We start from the raw sequence: 24,220 nt of genomic DNA on the forward strand, positions 1-24,220 counted from the left end.
ATGAACTTGATTTTACATCTAGTTTTCAATAAAGATCTTGAGATCTTTACTAAAATACTTAGTCTTCAGATTAAGAGGCAGGAAAATTAGTTTGTCATAGGTTCTGTACTCTGTATTTGAATCTGCAGGTCCTACAGTTCCGGTCCCTTTGTTTAAAAGAGTTGTATCAAGTCTTCATAGAGTTTCCCCCTCCTCCTCCCCCAGTGACCTACTTTCCAAATGTTCCATTGACTGTGGAAAAATATGTGAGCTTTTCTTAGTACTTTTCATCTTCTCTCATATCTGAAGCACCTCCCATTTCAACTGTAGCTGTTTATAGACTCTAGCCCCTCAGAGTTTCTTAGCACATCCCTCTAGAGCCCTGTTACTCAACAGATGAGAACCACCTACCTCAGTGTACCACCATTAGATCTAAAGCCCTTCCGTGTTGGGAACAGTCATTTTCTCCCCCTTCCTCCCATCTGAAACCTCTTCTCAATTTACCTGCTGTATCCCAGTGCCTCCTGCTTTCAGAGACCTTGTCCTTGTGGTTGCCCCTCTGTCAGTACAGCTAACCTCTCCCTCCATTGGCTCCGTCCCTCTAGCATTCGACTGTGCTCAGACTTCTTCCATCCTAAGAAACAATTATAACCTTTCCTCTACTGCATGGTCCTTACCACCAACCACAAAGAAACCCTGTCGCTCCCTTCACCACAAGTTTCTTGAATACTTGTCTCCACTCACCTGTCCATTTTTTTGCTGCCCACTCATGCTTCAGTCCTTTCTAATCCAAATTCTGCCCCCACTGCTTCACCAAAGTTGCTTTTGCTGAGGTTACTACTGACCTCCATGTTGCAAAAGCCAAAGGAAATTTTTCAGTCCTCATCTTGATCTCTCAACACAGTCAACTACTCCTTCCTTCTTAAAACACTCTCTTCTCTTGTATTCCATGATTGTGTGTTCTTTTTCACAGCTTCTCCAGTCTACTCTGCCATCAGATAAACATTCCTCAGGGCCTGGTCCTGGAGTTACCTGCTCCTGTGGCTTCATTTACTTCTGAATTTCAACTACTCCCATATTTCTGTCTCTAGCCAAGGCTTCTCTCTTCTGAGTCTCAGGCTTGCTTCAGTCTCAAACCCAATTGCCTATTTTATGTTTTATATTTAATGTCTCAGATGGACACTTAGTATGTTCAAAACAATTTATAATTCTTTCTGTCAAACCGACTTCTCCCCAGTGTTAGTAAATGGCTTAAGCCAGAGACCTTGGCAATATCCTTTATTCCTCATGTGTCTTTATTTCTGTCTTTTCCCACATCCATTTTTTTCACCAAGGCTTGTCATTTCTGGTTTATTAATAACCACCAGATCTCCCTCTCCCCTCCATTCTCACTGCCCCAGGCCACTGTCAGTCAGGCTGCAGTTGTTGGCAGCTGCATTGTAACGGCCCCCTTGTTTTGTCCCCTACTCCTCAATCCATTCTTCACATCCCAGTTGGTTTAAACTTTTAACTCAAAACTGATCTCCTTACTCTCCTGCTTAAAGCCATTTAGGGATTTCTCTTTACTCACAGAGGCAAGTTCAGACTCTGGTCTTGGCTCTAAAATTCCTTAATGATTTGACCCCAGCCCATCATGCCAGCATCATTTCATATCATTCTCCCCAGGGTAGAACTTCTTGCCTCTGTTTTTCTTGTTTGTAGTTTCTCATTTTGCCTGAAGCATCTCTCAGAAGGACTGTTTTAAACATTCAAACTGTTATTGACCAATAATATTAACAGGTTACTTTTTAAAATCCTCTTAATTTCGTGCCTAGGAAACGAGCTGCTTGCAAATCAGTGAATGGCTCCCACAAGTATAAAGGGAACTCCAAAGATGTCAAACCCCCAGACCTCTGGATCCATCACGAGAGACTGGAGCTCAAACCCATCGATAAGTCTCCAGATCCAAACCCCATCATGACCGATACACCAATTCCTCGTAATTCTCAAGATATCACACCAGTTGACAATTCCATGGACAGCAATATCCATCAAAGGCGGAATTCATATAGAGGTACAGGTTTTTTCGTTTGAACCATTTTCTATTTTGTAAAGTTGCCTTAATTTGGTAATCCCTATAAGAAGTTAGGTTTAGAGAAACATGTGTTACTGCAGCAACTTCTGATGAAGACTAGCTAGCCTATAAAGAGACAGAGCTTCTGTACCCAGGTTAAACAGTCTTCTAGCTCTCTTAGGTCTCTCATCGCACTTCATCAGCTCAAGCTTTGAGACAGCCTAGCCCATGTCTGCACATTTCATCCCATCCCTTCACCTGGAGCCCAGCTCTCATTGTCGTGTTTGGCATATTCTTGGTCTGCCTGCTCTTCCTCACAGACCTGCACTGAAACATGATAGGCAGCATCATGTCAACTGCATTGACTCAACAGAGATTCCTGTAATGTGATGATGGTCATTTTCCTCTTTATTTCACTTCCTGCAACACCTTGTCCCTACTGTGTTGTCTTTGAGTCCTGAATCTGCCTTCACTTGAAATGTTTTACTGCTGAGGCTGCTCACTGGCCTAGACACATGTTTGTAACCAACCTCCATATTTAATGTCTAGGGCATGAATCAGAGGACAGCATGTCTACACTGGCAGGAAGGCGGGGAATGAGACCAAAAATGATGATGCCCTTTGACTCCCAGCCACCCCAGCGTAAGTTAAAAGCTTCTCTTTTCCCAAGTGCTGCCAATTATCCAGTCATATTGGGGAACAGCTACAAATGATCTCTTTAACTTCACTTGATCCTAATGCAAAAATTAATCTACCAAAGCTTTGGCACCTTGAGAGAAGAAGAATCAAACATTTGCCATATTTTGTGATTAGTATTTATTCTTACTAGTAGCTTCTTTAATTTCAGTGTAAATAAACTACAAGGCCAATTTCCACAAATCCCCCAGGCATTAGGGAAGTAACCAGTCTCTTTAAAAGTAGATCAAGTCTCCTCAGGAGAGATGGCGGGGCAGCATCGCTCTAGGCTGGGGCTAAGGATGGCCAGATGTCACAGTGTTCCTTAGGCTTCCCGATACTTGATCAGTGTTGATAGGCATTGCAGAGTTTTTTTTTTTAATCAATAGACTTTATATTTTAGAGGAGTTTCAGGTAGACAGCATGGAGTTTCTGTTTTTATAACTATTTTTCAACTTTATTTGACCTGTGCCTCACTTTGATAAGCATAAAAGTTGCCCAGCCTCCTGTAGTATTTGAAACTCAAGTATATTATCATGATTAAAAACCAAAATACAATGGGACAAGCAAATTACATTTGTACACTAGTGTTTCTTCTCCCTTGTTACTGTTTTCAAGGTGAGGAAGCCTTTCAGATGAACTGGCACAATGGGGCTTCCAGCGGAGGGTCCTCTGAGCCATTCTAAAGAGATAAGCAGCCACCTGCCTACCAGTACCAAATCCAAGTTTAAGAAACTATTTAATCTTGAAATTTGCTCTGGGCTGAATAGTAGGTTAGCAGACATTAATACTGTCAGTCATTGTGTTAGTTGCTCAGTTGTGTCCTACTCTCTGCAACTGTAGCCCACCAGGCTTCTCTGTCCATGGGATTCTCCAGGCAAGAATACTGGAGTGGATTGCCATTCCCTTCTCCAGAGGACCTTCCTGACCAGGGATTGAACCCTGGTCTCCTGCATTGCAGGCAGATTCTTTACCATTTGAGTGTCAGACCTAGATTTAAATCCTGAAGAATCACTTTTCAATTTAGCCTAAATGAGCTTTGGGATTTTTTTGTTCATTTCTTAAAAGATACCCCATTTCAGGACTGTCAGCCATGTCTGTCCACAAGTGACAGAGATTCTAAATAATCACAGATATCCTAACACAGATGGCACTGTATACATGGAAACCAGTGGGATCCCTGAGAGTGTCATGTCGGAACACGTGCTGTCACTCGCACACGATTCTGAGAATCCACTTTGGAAGAATAAAAGACTGATTTACTAAAAGTTCATTTCTGCACAAAGTACTTTTTGCGTAGGGTCCATGATAAGAAGAGGGGCCTATACTTGGACGTGTGCAAGGAAAACTGGTTTTCCTCTCATCAGACATGCCCTGGACAAGGTACCCAGGTTTAGAAATGTCCAAAAAGAGTGAAAGTGTTAGTCAGTCAGTCGTGTACGACTCTTTGCGACCCCATGGACTCTAGTGTCCATGGGATTTTCTAGGCAAGAATACTGGAGTGGTTAGCCATTTCCTTCTCCAGGGGATCTTCCCAACCCAGGGATCGAACCCGGGTCACCCACATTGCAGGCAGATTCTTTACTATCTGAGCCACCAGGGAAACCTCCAAAAAGAGTAGATTAGTTCATTCCAGTTACTTTTGATTTATAAGAAGATAGTAGCTTGACTACTTGATTGTTTTATATAAGGCTTTAGTTCTTGCCTGAACTTGCTTATTTTTAAAACTTGTAAAGTTTGACTATCGCTATTCCTAGATTTGTTACTTTTAAATATGTTACAGAGAAAAGATAAGCTGTACTAGTTGACAGCATTCCTGTTTGTTTTTTTCTTTTCTTTTCTTTTTCTTTTTTTGGTGGCGGGAAGGAGTATGTATAAATATACAGTGTTATTTCATTTGTGCCCCAGCAGCTGAGTGAGTGGATTCTTTAATTCAAGAATCTGATACAAGTGCCCAGATATACTTGAGATCAGGCTTGAGATTGGAGGCTGCATCCCCCATCCACCTACCGTGGCTGTAAATGTCTGAGCACTGCTGGGAATGGCTTAGTGGTGGTGGGATGAGGTTCCATCGAAGGCCTTGCACAGAAGCAGTGGATTCTGATTCAACTAATAGCTGATGCTTGCCAACTATATTCCAGACAGGCACTGTCATATTCTTTTATTTTTTTGTTTACTTAATTTGGAAAAACTGACAAAGTTTTTTTTTTTTTTTTAATCAGCTTTGTTTTACTTTTGTGAGAGTCTCTATACCTAAAGCACTTTCAAGTTGCACTTCCTGGGTAAAAGTCAGGAGTCTTTCCCCCTCACCCTAGCCTTAATTGTGAGAAACACTGATTCTGAAACACCCCACTTCTGAAAACTTCCTGTCTTCCCATGGAGGAGATGCTAACTGCCCAGCTGCCCTGAGGCCTCTCCTCAGCCAGCTTTACCATGTTGTATTTTATTCCCGGGGACTGCCTTCACTTTCAGGTCCCTGAGTTAGTTTCCCGGGCCTTGAGGAGGGGAGGGGGTGGTCCTGCTCCAGGGTCCCTGGCTGGTTGTGCCACCTGCTTGCTTGCATGTGGTGAGGAGAATGCTGCCGAACAAAGGACCTCTATTGTATTGCCTGGGATTTTCTTCACCTGAGTAGTGTTGAGTTCCGCCAAAGATCAGGGAGACTCTTGGTGACCTGACATTTTAATAGAATCCAAGGAGGGCTAATTGAGTTTTATCACAGTTTTTGAAGTCCTTGCTTAAAGGGAAGTGGGGGGTGGGCAGGAAAGACCCCACTTGTTTCTGATCAGCCCTACCTGTTTGCCTATTTCGGGAATCTAGAGCTGGTTATCTTGATGGCGGGCTATAGTCCATGGAGTCCCAAGAGTCAGATATGACTTAGCAATCACACCACCACCACCACCATCTTGGTGTTAAGCTTTCTGCTTCCACAGCTACTCTAAGGGAGTACCTAAGAAAAGTTTGTACCTCAGCTGTGCTTCTGACTTTGTTTTTCCATCTCTAGGATCGATAAGGGCGCTCATTAAAGAAGCACTTTGTCTTCATAGAAAGTTTTATGTGGAATATCTGTGTGAAAATGTGGCTTCATTTGCTAAATGCAGCAAATTGAATTCCTTAGCCAGTGTGGGAAGGAAAGAGGGAATTTAGAAAAAATCCATTTATACTTTAAAATGTGAGTAGATGTGGCTAAGGTCCCAGACTGGAAGCAGGACGAGATGGTGCCCTAGGCCTGTCTTTCATGCTTCTAGTACTAGATTAGACCTTAACCGTTCATTTCCATTTGCATTCCGTTTAAGATATGAAAACTGATTAAACAGCCACTTATTCATTCAGCCTAAATACCTATTTCATGCTTCACTCAGCAAGTAAGAAGAGACAGAATGAATTAGGAATATACTCAAAGGAAAAGGGACTTCTATCTTTATAAGCAGGAGAAAAAAATTATAGATACCGAAACCATCATTTGTTGCCTTATGGGTTTATACTTTGTGACATATTCAAGTAGGTATTTTTAATAACTCATGTAATCCATGTTTACTGTAGAATTGGAAGATAAAGATAAACCAAAAGAAATTTTTAAAAAAAATCTTCACCACTCTTCCCTACAAGATAATGTGTTAACATTTTAGTAAAAATTCTCAGGCTTTTTTCTTTCTGTGTATATATAGAGACATATGCATAAGAGTGTGTTGATTTTTTTTTAAGACAAATGTAGAACCCATGGCTAATTGCCTAAGCTGCCACCAGAAAACCAGGGAATGGTGGTACTGCATGGGTGGGGGTTGCGGGGTAACTGCTCTTGAACTGTGATGTGTGTATGTCTGTGCAAGCATGTTAAGCATTTCTCTGTCTTGTGTTCATTCACAGCTGTGATTAGTGCCCATCCCATCCATTCCCTCGATAACCCTCACCATCATTTCCACTCCAGCAGCCTCGCTTCTCCAGCTCGCAGTCATCTCTACCACCCGGGCAGCCCATGGCCCATTGGCACATCCATGTCCCTTTCAGACAGGGCCAATTCCACAGGTGAGAGATGAGGATGGAGCCCCAGGTTGAAAGCATTCTGAAAGAGTTGGCAAGCTGCACAGGGGAGGACCTGCCCCACTTAGAAGGATTTGGAGTTTTTGTCAGTGTTATCTGTCTATCGTAACAATTTCTGTTACTGACTCAAGTTTTTTCCTATAAAATTCACTTCATTTTTCTCCCAGAGTTTTAAGAGCTCAAGGCAACGTGTCATTTTAGTAAGAAATATAATGCTAATCACACAGCCATGTCTTGTTCCATCAACTTGCATCTTAATTCCATCATACTTTCAGTTTGTTTAATCCTTCAATTTGAAAGGAAAATGTAATCTGGATGATTTTTAGACACTAGAGGTTGCCTTTACCTAATGGTGGGAGGGTTCTTAGGGCAACCGCAAGGTACTTCTAATGTGAGCTCTTGATTACATGTATCTGCTGTGAACCAAAGTAAGGGCAACACACCTGGGGGCAGCAGGGCCAGCGGCCACGCTAAAGTTACGCAGATTGTAAACCTCAGGTTGCCTAGTGGAGTGAAATTAAAAAGGGCTCCCAAGCAGAGATTATCTTTAAAAATAGATGGGACATTAGCCTAACAATCTGCAGTGTATGTAAAGATACACAGTTCTAGACCACCATGTCTCAGTTTGAAAATCTTAAGAAGCAGCTTTGTCAGTTTTAAGGTGCTAAAAAAAAAAACTTCTCATATATACAGTATACTCTTTTTCCATCATTTTAAACTTGAAACTTGTCTTTTAATAGATGCAGATGTTACTAGTAGAGCTGAGTTTTGGTTGTTCTAGAAAATAAGGGAGTTTCACGTGAATCCCGTTTTTAAAAGAACTTTAAAACTTCATGCTTCGAAGCTTGGGTTGCCAGTAACATCCCTTCCTCCTTTGAGTTTTGGTCAATTATAAACAAAGCATCAATGGAGATCCAAGCTTACTAAGACATGCCTGATAACTCCTGAAGTTATCTGCTCCCAAACCCTTACTTTGTTTGGAGAATGCTGCTTGAACTCATCTCTGTAATTTGCCTTTCCCTCCCGTCAGTCCAGGTGTGGGTTCTTGCCTTTAGGGAAAGACAGCCTGCAGGAGGCTGTATGGAGAACCAGACTCTGCCTCACAGACATAATCTCAGAGCAGACCAGAAACAGCCCTCCAGACCTGCTCTTAGAAAGAGGCTTTTGTGTCCTGACTGTATGTCTCCATTTTTAAGGCAGAAAAGTCTCACCCTCTGGGATAGGAGCATGCCTAACTGTGTGGCAGGGTCTTCCCAGGGGGTCAGCCCCCTGTCTCCTCCCTCCTGGACAAAAAGAAGGTTGAAGTTTGGCAGGAAGCATAGAGCTCCCACCCACCCCTCACCCAAGGGGTCAGTGTTGATACAAGTTTGGTTCTGTATGTATTTAGGCAGAAAGCAAAAAGAGGAGAAAGTAATGATTTCCTCCGCTAAAGGGTGCCTTGTTTTAATGACCAGAGGGGTTAAAAGAAGGTAAAACTCCTAATGGAGCCTTTGAAAATGGATTTGAAATGTAGAGCAGATGTTTAGTGATCAGAGCTCTACTACTATTGTATTTCCCTGTCTCTCTGGACCCCAGTGTTGCCACAGCCCATCTTGGGCCGGGTGATCCTTGCCTAGAGGGCATTTTCTGTCTTTTCCTTGGATATTTACTTTTGTCATTACCACCTGATGCAGAAAACACACTTTCACTTGTCCAGTCTTAGACAACTCTGAGAGATCTGTCAGGAGGTAGAAATTCTAGTTACAGTGAGCAGGGGCTGTTGCAGTTTCAGGGCACACCCTTTGCAGAGAATACAGTGTACCGTGCCCTCTGGAGTTGCACTGCGCTCTGCTGCACGTAGGCAGGCCTCTTCTCCTTTTTCACCTTTCCCACCATCTCTGGCCCTCAGAAGCTTATACATCAAAGTAAGGCAGTCGAGGCAGCCGTGGTGTGGCTGTGTGCCTGAGCTGTCCTAACATAGCTACCAGTACATGGTCAGGGCAAGAGCCTCATCCTTTCTCTCTCCTCATCCTTGTTACCCTTGTTAATCAGCTTCCACCCAGCCCAGGATCACACAGAGTGGGACCAGCAGCTCCCCAGGTGAGGTGATAGCTGACCTGAGCAGGCAAGAGAAATGAGACCCTCAGCGCAGCCCTGGAAAGGATGAGAAGTGACCGAGGCCTGGGAGGTTGAGATAGCCAGGCTTTCGCCACTCGGGGAAGGTGGATGAGTCCCTTATTGCTGGATCCCAGGGCCAGACCTTTGAGTAGCACTCTTGACCCATGGCCCATCTCCCGAGAGCCCAAGGGAACAGATTCATGGCTGCCTCAGCAACAAAGGCTGCGAGAGGTTGAATTTCAGCAGGTTGCTCGTGGATTACTACTTAAAAGGGTTAATTTTCCTTGATAAGCTTGAGGAATCTAGGAGTCAAAGAAGGTCTTCCTTCAGGCTGCCTGGTGTCCTCCAGGCCCCTCCTCAGGGTGGGGATGGTGGTCTGCACCAGCTCACACTGTGTGAAAAGCCTTCCTCATATGGTCGCCCTGGGAATTGGTGCTGCTTCTGCCCCTGCAGCATCAAGGGACATGTGGACTGGGCTTGGAAGAGCAGGTAGTGTTCAGTGGATGGAGCCTGGGTTTAGGACTCAGGGGCCAGGATTCAGAATTCTGCCCATCAGTTCTGTGTCCTTGGGCCATTCTTAAGCTCCCAGCATCTGATGTGTTACTGTGAGGATTGAATGAGCTAATGAGTATAAAGCACTTAAGCACCTGATAATCTACAAAGAAAAAAACCTTTATCAATCATTCAAGCCCTGTGTTCAGCACTTTTTATTCATCTTCCTAATTAATCCTCAGTAAATTATGTGTTAGGGTTAGCGTTATTCTCCCTATTTTTATAAGTGAAGAAACAGATTTGGTTACTGCCAAGTTCACTCAGCTCATAGGAAGAGAATAGGATTCAGGTCTATCTGACTCCAGAGCCAGTGCTTTTTCTACCCCACCATGCTGCCTTCCAGAACAACTCTGATGCCTTGTCACTTATTTTGAGATTTTTGTCATGTTTTTCCTGAGCTGCCCCTTCTTCAGGCTGATATACCCCTCTTTTTCTCTCTGGACGCCCAAACACCTCATGGCATTATCTTAAAGCCACTGGCAGACCTTTGGACTTTTCGGCTGTCCAGGCCTCACTTGAGCTGTGGGGCTCTGGCTCTGGAGAGGCTGTGCAGTTGCCAGAGGGGGTACGGGCCTGTGGCACGGCCTCTCCTGCAGGGCCCACTAGGCCTCAGGGCAGAGCTGCTCCTCGTCAAGTACCCAGGTGGCCTTGGTGATGTGTTGTCTGTGAAAGGCTAGTCTCGGAAGCTGTCAGTCAGTGAATAAAATTGTAAATTTTCTTGCTTACATCTTAACAGACACCATATCAGGAACCTTTATGTGTGCTCCATAGTGAGTACTGAGAAGAGCTTTAAATCTGTAAAATTGTGACCACTTAGTTGTGTAGGTGAAAAAAGTCCAGCATCTGGTTGACAAATTCTGGGGGACTCTGAAATTAGACCATTCTTATTTAGCCTTGGCAGTGATGCCAATCTGTGTTCCCTTGAACTAGCATTGACCCGAAGTGCTCATTGAGCCAGTTTCAGGGGCCCTTAGAGGTAGGCAGCGAGAACCCCAGAATGTGCATATGTTCAGTGGTAAAATAAATGCTAACATTTAGACTTTCCTGCTGTAGAATCTGTTCGAAACACCCCAAGCACTGACACCATGCCAGCCTCCTCGTCTCAAACATGCTGTACTGATCACCAGGATCCTGAAGGTGCTACCAGCTCCTCTTACTTGGCCAGCTCCCAAGAGGAAGATTCAGGCCAGAGTCTCCCTACAGCCCATGTTCGCCCTTCCCACCCACTGAAGAGCTTTGCTGTGCCCGCGATCCCACCCCCCGGGCCTCCCACCTACGATCCAGCGTTGCCAAGCACACCGTTACTCTCCCAGCAAGGTGAGCAAGGAAAGCAGCACCGCTGGAGGGGCCCTGTGGCTCTGGCTCTAGACAGCAGTCGCCACTTCTTTGCAGAATAACAAAGCTAATGTCCTCCAAGCTGATCCTTATCCTCTCAGGGAGGATATGGGCTCCTCCTTCGGGAACATACATAAACAAGAGAATAATTTGGCAGGGAGCAAAGGCTGACTTTCTGAAGTATGTTTTGTGTGCAGGATGCTTGGTGGTAGAATCCAGTGGCGTGAGTATGAACAACAGATCTGGGCCTCCCAGAACTGCCTCACTCCATAGGATTCCTGCCAACTGGAGAAGGATTAGGGAGTCTAAAACTTGGAAGCAAGGGAAAAACCAAGGTTGCAGAAATAACCCTGCAGAAGGGTTGTTAACTCTTCGAGTTCACACAGCTCAACAAAGGTCCTCTCACCTCAAAGGCATGCTTTTTTACCTCCTACTGTTTCACATAAATTTCTCTCTTATGATGGTTTCTTTCAGAATAAGTCACTGGTTGTTAAGCTTTTGGTCTCAGGACCCTTTTTAACTCTTAAAAGCTGTTGAAGCTGCAAAAGAGCTTTTTCTTCACATGAGTTATACCTGTCATTATTCACTATATTAGAAATCAAAACAGATTTTAAAACTATTTTATTCATATAAAAATAGCAATAAATCTGTCATGTTAAGGGAAATAACATTTTCATGAGAAATAACTTTCAAAATAAAAATACAGTGAGAAGAGTAGCAGTCTTAGACTTTTGCAGCTCTTCTTTAATTTCTGGCTTAATAGAAGACAGCCAGATTCTCATACCTGCTTCTGCATTTAATCTGTTGCAGTGTATTGCTTTTGTCAAAGAAAATCTGGCCTCACAGATACGTAGTTGAAAAGGAAAGATTATTTATATAAACTTTTCAGACTGCTGTGGGTATTCTTCTTTGACACTGCAGCAAAACTCAGCAGACTGTGATTTCTTAGAGATTTGTTTGTCATGTGGAATTCAAAAGCATATAATTATTCATACTCTGTCCTGTTAAATCCATCTATACTGCACTTTGAATGCATGATACTAAACACCACATGTTGGTCATTTGGAAAGTATTGGTTCACTAAGTTACATAGATCCTCCAAATCTTGATACATTTTGTTAAATAGTATGTAAAAATACATTCATTAATATCATCAAAGTCTGTAAGTATTGGGAAGCCCTCAAGCTCATGGTTGCAGATACAAGTTTTTCAAAATTCTGATTTTTCATTTTAAACTTAAATTTTATCATTGGAAATAAATGCTGTCCATTGTCTTCCCTAAAGTGACTGACAGACTTCATTCACTGTCTAGAAAATGTCTGCCAAATGCTCAAGTCTAAATAACCTGTGTGTCAGTCTTTCTTTGAACTATTAATAACATTGTTGTTTTGTAATGAAAGCAACAGTTCAACTCACAACTCAATTACAAGTGTTTTTATTGAAGACAGCCATCATGCTTTGGTGTGCAGTAGTATTTTATCCGTATTTCCATTTTAGAATATTTAAAAGATGTGTAATCAACTTCATAACATAACTTTTTCTACATTAATTACACTGGCTCTTTTTTAAACTTGGCAAGTGTGCATGTTCATGAATGACTTTACAGCGTGGTGCCAATACCTAATTTGTGCTGAGGCCCCAGCGTTTTTTTCCCACTATTGCTTTTGTACCATCAGTGGAAGGGCAAATGTGTCTTGGTTTTATTGTGAAGAGTTTTGACTCCCAGACATTCTGTGAGGGGCCCTGGAACCCCTCCACTGTGAGAACCACTGGTCTGAGAGATGAGTTTTTAAAGCCGAGCGGACCGTCTGCTCTGGCCTCTTGGATGCCCTGCGCTTTCCCTCCTTCCATCCTGTTCCGTCCCTTTTCAGAGCAGCAGCTCTGTGCTGGGTGTGTGTGCACCCCTCACCCTGAGCAGCGTCTGGACCTCACGTACCTTTGTGAGGATCAGGGCAGCAGGCTCAGACACACCCCTGATGGTGCCGCCTTTCCCCCGCAGCTCTGAATCATCACATTCACGCGGTGAAGACGGCCTCCATCGGGACTTTAGGAAGGAGCCGGCCTCCTATGCCAGTGGTGGTTCCCAGTGCCCCTGAAGTGCAGGAGACCACAAGGATGCTGGAAGACTCCGAGAGCGTGAGTCCCCGGGCTGGCCCTGGGCGCGGGCCGGCTCGCTCATTCCGCCGGCGGGTGCTCGGTGCTCCCCGAGCCTGGGCTCTGCTGCAGGCTCCATCTGCGTGGATTGGCTTGTCACACCGGCCTTCCTTTCAGCTCTGGCCTGTCTCTCTGACCCTCTTGTCTTGGTCTGAACCGTCCACATGTTCTTTCACCCCCAGCCCCTGTTTGTGATCTTCCCTAGCAGGATGCTGTAGAGGAAGTTGCCTGAGCGATTGCTCTCAAAATAAAGTCGGCAGAGTCTCTCCTTGATCTTTCACTCCCGCATTCCAGTAGATATGCTCGACCTCTGCCTTTCCTGGCACAGGACTCTCTTAGGAGGAGAGCTTGGGGCCCAGAGATCCAGGGGTTATACCAGCGGTGTTGACTCCGACAGAGACTAAAGGGGGCAAGCGGTGGGGCCTGTGAGGTCCTTGTGACCCTGGCAGCACAAGTTGGAGGACAGGCATTTTGTGATGGAAAGAAATGAGTGGTTGCTGGCTTGGGCCCATCCTGAAGCCTCTGACTCTACCGGGCTGGCAGGGATGTGGGTAGTCCAGTCTGTCCAGCATTTTTCTCAGTCATCCCTCAACATGGTGACCTCTTTCCATGGGCCCTACTTCTGGACAGCTGTTTGGAGCATGCCTGGTAACGCTGTTCTCTTTTCTGTAGAGCTATGAGCCAGATGAGCTGACCAAAGAGATGGCCCACCTGGAAGGACTGATGAAGGACCTAAATGCCATCACGACAGCGTGACCACCTTGACCGGGACATGACTCCCGGCCCAAGTCTAGAAGTCTTGGGACTTAGCCTTGAAATCAAGGAGTTGTACAGAGCACCAGAGGACAGCACTTGAGAACACAGAGTGAGCAGGCCGCCCGGCCAGCGCCCCCGCGTGGGGCCAGCTCCAGGCCTGGCCACCTGCCTTCTCCCAGTCAGCCTGGAAGACGCCCGTGTTGAGGCAGCTTCCCTTTGCCTGCCGATACCCTGCAGGACTGGGCACCATGGGCCAAAATGCTGTGTCCAGGGAAGAGGCAAGCAGTGCAACCTATGTTTCACTTGGTGGGCAGGCCGTGTCTTCATGCTGCGGTGGCATCGCCTTTATGGAGTGTAGACATTGGCATTTCTGTACAATTTTATTTGTGTTCTATTTTATTTTACCTTCAAAAGAAAAACACTATCAAAACCAAGGAAGTCCGTGGTGTTCTCCACAAGTGGTTGACATTTGACTGCTTGTTTGAATTATGTATGGAAAGTCATTGACAGTGTGGGTTGTTCCAGGGGTTGGTTGGTTTTTGTTTTTGTTTTTATTTTTGATTCTGAGTCATTGCATCCTCTACCAGCTGTTAATCCATCACTTTGAAGGGGGGAGGAAATATTGCATTGCTGTTTGTAAGCTTTTTTATTATTTTTTTATAATTATTAAAGGCCTGACTTTCTCCTCTCATCACTGTGAGATTACAGATCTATCTGAATGAAATGTAACATTGAAAAGACTTGTTTGTTGGTTTCTGTGCAGTTTCAGTATTGGGGTGGGGGCGGGCTGGGAGGGTTGGGAATTGGAAATGGAGGGGCTGCTGAGATCCTGTGAATGTTTCAGTCATTGTACTTTCTTCCAGAAGCCTGCAGAGAACGGAAGCATCTTCTTTATTGTCCTGGCATGTCCATCTCTATTGTCACTAAGTTGCAACTGGAGTTTCATTTGGATCTAGTAAAAAAAAAAGTTCTTCTGTGCAATAGGTGGGTTCAAGGATGTAGCTGCCCTGGCGTCTTGGTAATATCCTGATAATAACATCCATGCTGAGGAGTCAGACATCATATTACAGGAGTGATGCAGTTCAGGGCACAAGCCTGGCACGTTCCTGGGAAATCAGAGAAGAGGATGGACCCCCGTCCTGCTGTTAACCCTCTGACCTTGAAGAAGTCGGATGTTAAGGTGGGAGCTTTGTTCCCACACAAGACTCCTTGCTTCTCCCTAGTTCCTGTCCTTGGTCAGTCCAGCAGTCCAGCCCTCGTTTCTACGTCTCGGAGCCCCTGTGGAGAAGGTGTTAGTAAGAATGAAGCAGGCAGGGGCTGCAGCACCAGTGAGGCTCCCAGTTCTTTCTGAAAACTGTCCCATAAGCAGCAGGGGACCAGGAGAGCGCCCCCCCCCCCTCCCAGCAGCTCAGCTAAGCCCCTAATTCAAACAGGGCAGCAGGAGGTCTCTGAGGGGCCCTGAGAGGCCAGCCATGCAAGAAGCCTCTGGCTTTTACAGGTGGTTCTCGTGTGCTTCTTCTTTAAAAGGAAAGAAGCTGAGTTTTTTTATATATTAAGAATATATGAAGAAAAAATACAGGACTGACCCTCAGGCATCTTCCCTGACTCCCCAGCAAATCCTAGCAGAGTGGGTCAGGCAGATGGAGCTGTGGTTTGGTAGCCGAGAACGATCGTCTCAGTGGCTGAGACCACCAGGGGGCGCTCAGCCTGCGGCAGGCAGGAGCCCACTTGCCTTTCTACATTGGTCATTTCCCCCGTGTAGGTCTCATCGCACATTGGCTCTTCTAGGAGATAAACTCTCTGTTTCTTAATTGGGGGCAATGAAAAGAGCAGTGCTGGACCTTCTGCTGCCCTGCTAGCCGGTCATGGAGGATAGTGCCAGGCAGGATTCTGGAAACCCAGTGCACTTCAGCTGATCCTGAAAAAAGCACTCTGGACACCAGGAGCGCTAGATTCCCCAGAAACTGTCTTACCTTTTGCCCAAAGAGACATGCTCGGTATTCGGGGCATTCCCTCCCATGAACCCTGATACTTCTGTTACCTCAGGGCCTTGGTACCTGCATACTGCCACAGAGCTGGGGCGGGGGGAGGGACCTATTTTTAAATAAATAACTGTTCAAAGTCGGGGGATTTTTTTAAAAGTAAGAAATAGGAAAGCTATTCTGTATTGCACCTTTTCACAATTTAATACATTTTCTTACATTTTCCTGTGATTTTTGAAATTAAACCATTGTATGTCTTGTCATGTCCTAGTTGAGCTGCTGGCCAGCAGCTTCCTTCAGGAAGATTTGGAACAAACGTGTCTGTTGCCTTGTCGCCTGCTGGAGTGGGGCCTGGAGGGCTGCTGGGAACTAGTTTCTGTACACACTTGTTTGGCCTTTTCTGTAGTTGATGCTGTAAACTCTATGGCTTTTTGAAAAACAGTTTCATGTTTTTATTTAGTATTGGAAATCCAATACACTTTTTTTAATTCAATCAAACTGTGGTCTGGACAGAGAGTTATTTTTCTTTTTCCTTAGGGAGACAGAACTTGCGGGGGTGGGGAATCCCATCTCCCTACCTCAAGGGGACTTCATCATTGCCCTCGTCACCATAAAGGCAGGAATGCTCAGGGGCACACAGGGTGGTGTGGCGGGGGAAGCTAGGTGGTGAGCCAGGTGTCCACCAGCCCCAGAGATGAGCCCTGTTCCCACCCCCGTTGCTCCCCTGCAGGGACTGAGAGCCTGAGGGATTGAAGGTCACACCTGTCAGAAAGAGACAGGTGACCCCAGCAGGAAAGCACAGCCATTCCTAAGTGGTGTGTAGGCCAAGTCCCTGATGTGGCAACGTCTGGGGAAGCAGCTTGGTCTGTGTTGGTGCACAGACTGGCCCCATACTCAGCCTGGGCCTTCCTGACCCCGCCCGCCCGCACCTCACACCAGTGTGTGATGGCAGAGCCCTAGAGCAGGTGTCTGCAAGGAGCCTTGCCTGGCCTGGGCTGCCTCACATGCTGACTATGTTCACTGTGTCTTAGCTTGGGCTGCTGTGACAAAAATACCATAGACTTCGGGGGCTGACACAGCAAACATTTATTTTCTCACAGTTCTGGAGGTTTCGAAGTTCAAGATCAAGGAATGGGCAGATGTGGTGTCTGGTGAGGACCCGCCTCCTGGTTCGCGTCTTTTCACTGTGTCTCACCTGGCAGAAGGGTGAGAGAGCTCTCCGGGGTCTCTTTTATTAATATAAGGGCGCTAATCCCATCCTGGGCGCCCACCCTCACAGCCCTATCGCCTTCGTGTGTTGGGGATTAGGATTTCAACATGTGAGTTTGGGGGGATGCACGCGTTCAGTCTGTGGCACCCTGCAAGCTTCCTTGTGGTGTGAGCGTCTGAGCTCAGGTGAGCGCGGCAGCCACAGGCCCTGCCCGGCCTGGGTGTGGAGGAGAGCACGGGCTGGGCGCGGAGCCCAGCGTCCCCACCTACTGCCCCTTTGGCCCCGGGACTCCATCCGCCCTGCAGCCGAGTGATCGGCGGGAAACCCAGGTCCCATCACTCCCGTCAGCCGTGGAGCCAGAGCTCCCCGTGCCGGAGCCCGTGCCCACCTGCCGCAGCCCCCAGTCCAGACGCTGTCGCTTGTGCACCCAGTGTCTGGCTGAGAGGAAGGCAGCCTGGGACACGCTTCTCGGTGTTGTCACACAGAACACCGCTACCGCCTTGTTCCAACAGCCAGGGGGGCCGTCCGGGCCCTCCTCTGCGTCCCTAGATGGAGCTCTTGGCACATTGCATAGTGATTTATCTGTCTTCAGTCTACTTGACTGGACTCCATGGGGACAGGATTTCTCACTTCTCTGAAGACCTAAGGCCAGAGGCGGATTCTGACATGGCAGATGCTTGTCCCCCAGGTGGATGGACAGAAGGCCTGGAGTGTGTGGGAGGCTTCTCACATATGCACCCCCTCCCATTCCCTTAGAGGGGTCCTTGTAAGTCCCTAGTGTTACTGGCCCTTTGTTATCCAGCGGTGAACTTGAATGTTAACAAAGATCTGTCTGCCTGGCACAGTCATATGAAATGAAGCTGATGCCACAATGACGGACTGGGTGCTGGAAACTAGGAAAATGATATCCTCCAACTGGTTCTAAGACGAACACTGAACAACACTCTGTATGAAGAAGCAATGCCCTCCTTTCCCAATCCATCAGCTCCTCCTGAATTTAGCCACCTTCCGGTCAGGGGTGTGGTGCCATCAGGAGAGACGGTAACCATGCTGAAAGTGAGTGTTAGTCACTCAGTCGTGTCCAAGTCTTTGTGATCCCATGAACTGTGGCCCACCAGGCTCTTCTGTCCATGGGATTCTCCAGGCAAGAATACTGGAGTGGCTTTCCATGCCCTCCTTCAAGGGATCTTCCTGACCCACAGATCAAACCTGGATCTCCTGCATTGCAGGTGGATTCTTTACCATCTGAGCCACAGGGAAGCCTCAGCCATCAAATTGATGGGGAGAGGACATGGGCAGGGGGTGGACAAGCCGGGCCAGCCCTACCCTCATACAAAGGATCTCAGACAGTTGGTGCCTAACTCTTCACCTTGGGTCTCCACAGGTGAGGGTGGGAAGGGGGAGAGGTGGGAGAGAATAATTCAAGGAAATAGTACTTTCCATTTTTCCTAATCTTGTAAAAGTGTGTAATGTTGAAAAATGAAATTGACGACTGCAATTACCCTCCAAGCACAGTGGATGATGTTCATCTCCAGACACTCTTACTTGACTGTGGATTAAAGAAATGAAAACATGGGCCTAGACTGAGCTCAAGATGGGAGGTCTTGCTGTGCTGTAGTGAGAAGACTTTGGAATTTCCTGAAATAATCGGGAGAGGGGAAGTAGCAGGCATATCATCAAGAAGATGAGAGAATGAGGGCTGGTGGGAGGATGCCTGCAGTGGGAAGGGGCTTCCCTTGAGGCACTCCAAAGAAGGTTAGAAATGAGATCTGAGAGGGAATTCAATGTCCTGTGCTCGTTGCAACTCCGTGACCTGAACCCCATCAACTCTCCACGTCTTCCGTAACATCTTCCATGTGCACAAGGCCTTGCACAAGTTATTGACTTTCCCCCTTCCAAGAAAGGGGCATCTGGGTCACCGTAGTGAGAGATCACGAGTGTGGCATGGTGAGTGAGGGTGACCAAAAATGGGATTGGCACGAGCCAGAAGTGACCAAGAGAGTTTAAAACCTGAGAGTTCGTGGAAATCAGGGGACACAGGAGAAGGCACGAGACCTTTCCCAGGTCAAGAAATGAGAATCCCAGCCAGCCTTATTCAGGTTTGAAGAGGCAGACTGACCTCAGGAGGTATCTGGGTTGCCACCACTCTACATTTCCAGGCCCTCCACCTCAGTGGCCCGGAGCAAAGCCCTGTCACCCATCATGGTGCACACAGGCGCCTGCCTCTAATTACTGTCCCTACCTTTTGTGGAGGTGGTCTCCCCAAGGAGAATTCTGGGAGCCATTCTAAACTCTTCACTCAACATGATAGCACTTGGCTCAGCAACCCCTGCAGCTACCATAATGTCCCCAGACTGGCTTCTCTGTCATCCATTGTGCAAACTCCTCATCGACCCATCCGCCCACCTCAGCCTCACGGGCGGTCCAGCCTCCACACAAAGTTTTGATTTTTCTAACATCCGGCCTCCCTCCCCTACTCAACATGATGCAGTGGGTCCCCTGTCACCTGCCCTGCAAAATAGGATCCGATGTGACCCTGCTGCCTCTTGGCTTTTGTTTGCCACTTAGCCTGCCCTTTGACCCAAATTTGGCCCTAGCAATACAGAGCCATTTGCACTTACAGAATAAACTTTGACGTCTGACCTCTGTACTGGTCCCTTTGCCTCAAATTGTCTCCCTGACCCCTACCTACCCTCACTGCTGGCTTTCTCTGCCTCATAAATTTCAATTTATTTTTAAACACCCAGCCTAACCATTCAGTCCCCTGGTGGTTCTTGTTCTTGATCTCTGTCTCTTCCAATACGCTGGGAACTCCTTCAGGAAAACAGTCAGGCCTGTGTTTGTATTCTCCCTTCCATTGCCTAGCATATTAGAGGTGTTCACTTGATGAACTTGCCTGGTGAAGAAGATGGACTTGCAGTCACAGTGGGCCAGTGCTGGGGTAATTTGACAAAATCCAAATTATGCTTGAGAGGATATATTCAGAAAGGTTTCGCAGCAGAGGTAAGGCTGGGCTGAGTTTAGGAATTAATGACGCTTTCTGTCTGGAGGGAGGAGGAGGCCCACGCAGAGCTGGGAATCTAACCTGCTCCACATGGCCGTGAGACACCTTGAGGATCCAGCCATCCTGCCCGGCGCTGGGACTTCTGGGACCGCGTGGGCCTCCTGTCACTAGAGAACGTGCTGGGACCCCCAGGGTATGGAGAACACACAGCTAGTGCTCCGCTTCCCCAGATCCCTGAACACTGCAAGGGTAATGCTGGCCTGGTTGAGCTAGGTTTGGTGGGGTCAATCCTAGTGAGTTAAGAATAAAGGTGAGTTTTTTCCATAAACTCAAATCCCAGGTCTTACAGAGAATTCTGGGCAGCTTCCTATAAGAGGACACAAAGAGCTGGGATCTGTTCTTGAAGGCCAAATGATGGATCACGTTCAAGAAAACCAGCTGATGAACATTCCAGACCAACACACAGGAGGGAAACTGGAACTGAAAGCAAAGAGATCTCAGTGTGGGTAGGTAGTGTGAGAAAAGGAGTATTATGGGCCAGTTAGAAAAGTCTTCCTCCCTGGAGAAGCTGGGAATCATTCGTGGTTTCACGAGTGTTCCCTAGTGAAACCACTAGGTGGCTTTTTGCAGGGCTCTGAAGAGCTCCAGTCCTTTCTGTCTCTCAGCACAGAAAGAATTCAGTGAGAGGCAAAGTGATAGATAAGAAGTGATTTATTAGAACAGGATCCTTGCGAGGCTTACAAGTGGGCGGGCAAGCATTATGGGCTACAGTTTTGTAATCAAAGAAAAAGTGGGGAGATGGAAAAGACCATCTTCTTCCTTATTCTCAAGCAGACGCCTTGCTTCCATCATCATCTCCTCCTCCAGGTCGGGCAGGGGAGTTTTCTTGTTCCTAAACGGTCAAGCAAGAACTGTCATGGCACTACAGGAAAATTATTTCAGGTCTTAGTACAATGAGGGTCTTTCACTTTGAAATGTCCCTCTCCCATAAATTATTGTTTTTTATGTGTGCGGAGAGCATGTCCTAGGGGCCATTAACTTACTGAGCTCTCTGGGATGGATGTGGGTCTCAGCCACCATTGTTTTATTGAGTGGGGGCATGTCTCAGGGTTCTGTGGTGTTGTTTTGCTGCTAAGCAGGCCTGCTTGGTTTTGTGGGCAAGCAAATCTGTTTTCTTGAGTGATCATTAACTTACAGGGGTCTCCCAAATCCCCCTAAAATTCCCTATCCACAATCCTAATGGGATTTCTGAACTATTTGGTTCCTGCTCTGTCCCTATTACAAGGACCGACTACAGGTCAGGCATTGAGGATGTGGAATGAGTATGACCATCTCTGTTGATGTGTTCACAGTCTGGAGGAGGACACAGACATGGAACAGACAGAAGCTACCATCCAGAATGAATAGTGCTAAGAGACCTGACCATGTGATCTGGCAAGGCCAGGAAGGAGCTTCCAACCCTGACTACAGCATCTGCCAGACACAGAGGAAGTACCACTGGGGATGGTGAGAATGGTGGGGGATTCACTGGAGAGAGGAAATGGTGTTTCTTCCAGCACTGCTCATACTAGATCTGAAAAGCAGGGAAGACTCAGATACTGGCTGAATAACAACAGTGCTAAGTTGCTTCAGTTGTGTCCGACCCTTTGCGACCCCATGGACTATAGCCCACCAGGCTCCTCTGTCCATGGGGTTCTCCAGGCAAGAATACTGGAGTGGGTTACCATTCCCTTTTCCAGGGCATCTTCCCAACCCAGGGATCAAACCCACATCTCTTAAGTCTCCCGCATTGGCAGTCGGGTTCTTTACCACTAGCGCCATCTGTGAAACCTAAATACAACAGTAAGTAAGTAAGTAAAGTCATTCAGTCATGTCCAACTCTTTGCAACCCCATGGACTGTAGCCTACCAGGCTCCTCTGTCCATGGGATTTTCCAGGCAAGAGTACTGGAATGGGGTGCCATTGCCTTCTCCAGGGGATCTTCCCGACCCAGGGATCGAACCCAGGTCTCCAGCATTGGAGACAGACGCTCTGCCGCCTGAGCCACTATGGAAGCCCAAGTAACAACTGAGAAACTTATGAATTATTTGTTCAAAAGAAAGTAAGGGATTTCCCTAACAGAGGACCTGAAACCTGAACACAAGCGTCAAACAGAAAGAGAAGCTACTGTCCCCTGAGGAAAAGCCAAACAAACAGGAGTGTGGAAACGGAGAGGAGCCCTGGGAGCCGGGAGCCGAAGCTCATGAGAGGGCGGCCCAGGAGAAACCGCCGGTCAGGAAACGGGACCGAGGAGTCTGACTGGCGCCACTGTGTTTTAAAAAATTGGTAAAATTTCTCATCTCCCTTCAGAATTTGTTGACGATTTTTGTGTCAATATTCATAAGGGTTACCAGTCTGTAGTTTTCTTCTTTCGTATTTTTTTTTAAAAATCTGGTTTTGGTATCCGTGTAATACTGGCTTCATAAAGAAAGCGTTCCCTCCTCTCTCCTTTTTGGGAGTTTGTGAAGGATTGATGTCCATGGTTCTAAACATTTGGTGGAATTCACCAGTGAGGCTGTCTGAACCTGGGCTTTTCATTATGAGAAGTTTTATTCCTGTTTGAATCTCTCCGCTTACTATAGGTCTATTCAGATTCCCTATTTCTTCTTCATTCAGTTTTGGTAGTTTGTGTGTTTTTAAGAATTTGTCCATTTTACCTAGGTTATCTGATTTTTTGGCATACTGTTGTTCATAGGGTTCCCTTACGTCCCTTTTCATTTCTTAGAAGTTGGTGGTATTATCCCATCTTTCATTCCTGTTAGTATTGGATTGGCCAGAAAGTCCATTTGGGTTTTTCCATAAGATGTAATGGAAAAATCTAAACGAACTTTTCGGACAACCCAGTATTTTGAGTCTTATCTGTCTCTCTCTTTCTCCTTTCTTTTTTTTGGCAGTAAATCTCTCTCTCTCTCTTTAAACTTTCAAGCAGCAGGTTTATTTTATTTGATAAAGAATTAACAGTTGGGACTTCCCTGATGGTTCAGTGGTTAGGACTCTGTGCCTCCAATGCAAGGGTTTCGAGTTTGATCCCTGGTTGAGGAATTAGGATCCCACATACCTCGGTGCAACCACAAAAAAAAAAAAAAAGAATTAACAGAGTTAATTTGATGCCCCCCAAATGAGGTAACACTGCAACATTTGCATATGAAAACTTTCCTTGAAACACTTACTCAGATTTGTTTTGGCTTGTCAGATCAAAGAAATTTCAATCTCAAGTTTGTTCACATAAATAAAAAATTTGTTACTTTGGGAAGTAACTTGTTAATTTGGGAAGTTTCGGAGTGGCAGTGTAACTGAGCAGCATGCTCTGGGGCCCTTCCCAGGACAGACACCTCTCCCTCCCATCGCTTCTGCTTTAAGTCCTCTCTGAAGTGCCTGATGGCAGTATCTGATGTACAATTCCTGAGTTGTTTCATAGATGCCAAAACCCCCACCAAATGGAAGAAATTAACTACTTGATGACCAAATACTCCATGTGCGCCTCCTGGCACTGAAGGACTGATGATGTTAACCCCTGTTATGTTACCGTCAACCAGGCAGAGAATTGTACATGAGCTGATCACATGCCCTGGGACACCAAATACTTTGCTCAAAGCCCTCACGGAGTTTGGGCTTTTTAAGCACTAACGTCCTGGACTCCCTGTAAGGCATCTTATAATAAATGCTTCACCTTCCTTCACCACAACCTGGTGTCTGTAGATTGGCTTTACTGTGCCCTGTGAGCAAGGGGATCCAGGTTTTGGTTCAGTAACAGCAGTTCTATCCCAGAGTTATAATTACCAGGGGAAAAAATGTTCTCTAGGTAAGAGTTCTGACAGCACTGTAATACTGTGTCCATCCTTTTATACCAAAGAATATACATTTTGCAAAGAGAGTTCATATTTCTATGACATCATTTTTGAAAAATGTTCTCAATTGCCTTACTGTCTCCAACAGGGTCAGTGATCAGATTGTTAAAATTTGTTAGTTTTGTTCATCTTGTCAAAGAACCAACTTTTGATTTTGCTAATTTTCTGCATTGTCTTTCTATTCTCAATTGCATTTATTTCTTCTTTAATTTTTATGACTTCCTTCCTTCCACTTGTTTACTTTGCTCTTCTTTTCCTTAGTTTCTTATGTTATTGATCCAAGATCTTTCTTTTTAATATAGGGGCTTACTGCTATAAATTTCTCTCAGAGTACTGCTTTTGTCATACCCCATATGTTTTGGTATGTTGCCTTTTGCTTCTGTTCATCTTAATTTACTTTCTAATGTTTTCTTGTGCTTTCTTCTTTGATTCACTGGTTCTGTAAAAATGCATTAATTTCCATATATTTGCAAATTTTCCAAAATTCCCTCTGTTATT

General features: G+C 46.0%; 1 protein-coding gene across 9 annotated transcripts in view; it reads left to right on the forward strand.

Moving 5' to 3' along the window:
* The window catches only part of NEO1 (neogenin 1), a 216,935-nt gene extending 200,816 nt beyond the window's left edge, over positions 1–16,119 (forward strand). For 6 of the 9 annotated variants that reach the window (XM_070468796.1, XM_070468797.1, XM_070468799.1 and 3 more), the window contains 6 exons: positions 1,794–2,032; positions 2,582–2,674; positions 6,572–6,730; positions 10,448–10,711; positions 12,729–12,865; positions 13,556–16,119. In XM_070468796.1, coding sequence (XP_070324897.1) covers positions 1,794–2,032; positions 2,582–2,674; positions 6,572–6,730; positions 10,448–10,711; positions 12,729–12,865; positions 13,556–13,639 — 976 coding nt within the window. In that variant the 3' untranslated portion in view covers positions 13,640–16,119. The remainder of the gene's footprint in view (positions 1–1,793; positions 2,033–2,581; positions 2,675–6,571; positions 6,731–10,447; positions 10,712–12,728; positions 12,866–13,555) is intronic. The other 3 variants (XM_070468803.1, XM_070468804.1, XM_070468805.1) reach the window with 2 other exon arrangements.
* The last annotated feature ends 8,101 nt before the right edge of the window (positions 16,120–24,220 follow it).

This window comes from Odocoileus virginianus, chromosome 6 (assembly GCF_023699985.2).
Source record: "Odocoileus virginianus isolate 20LAN1187 ecotype Illinois chromosome 6, Ovbor_1.2, whole genome shotgun sequence".
Taxonomy (NCBI): domain Eukaryota; kingdom Metazoa; phylum Chordata; class Mammalia; order Artiodactyla; family Cervidae; genus Odocoileus; species Odocoileus virginianus.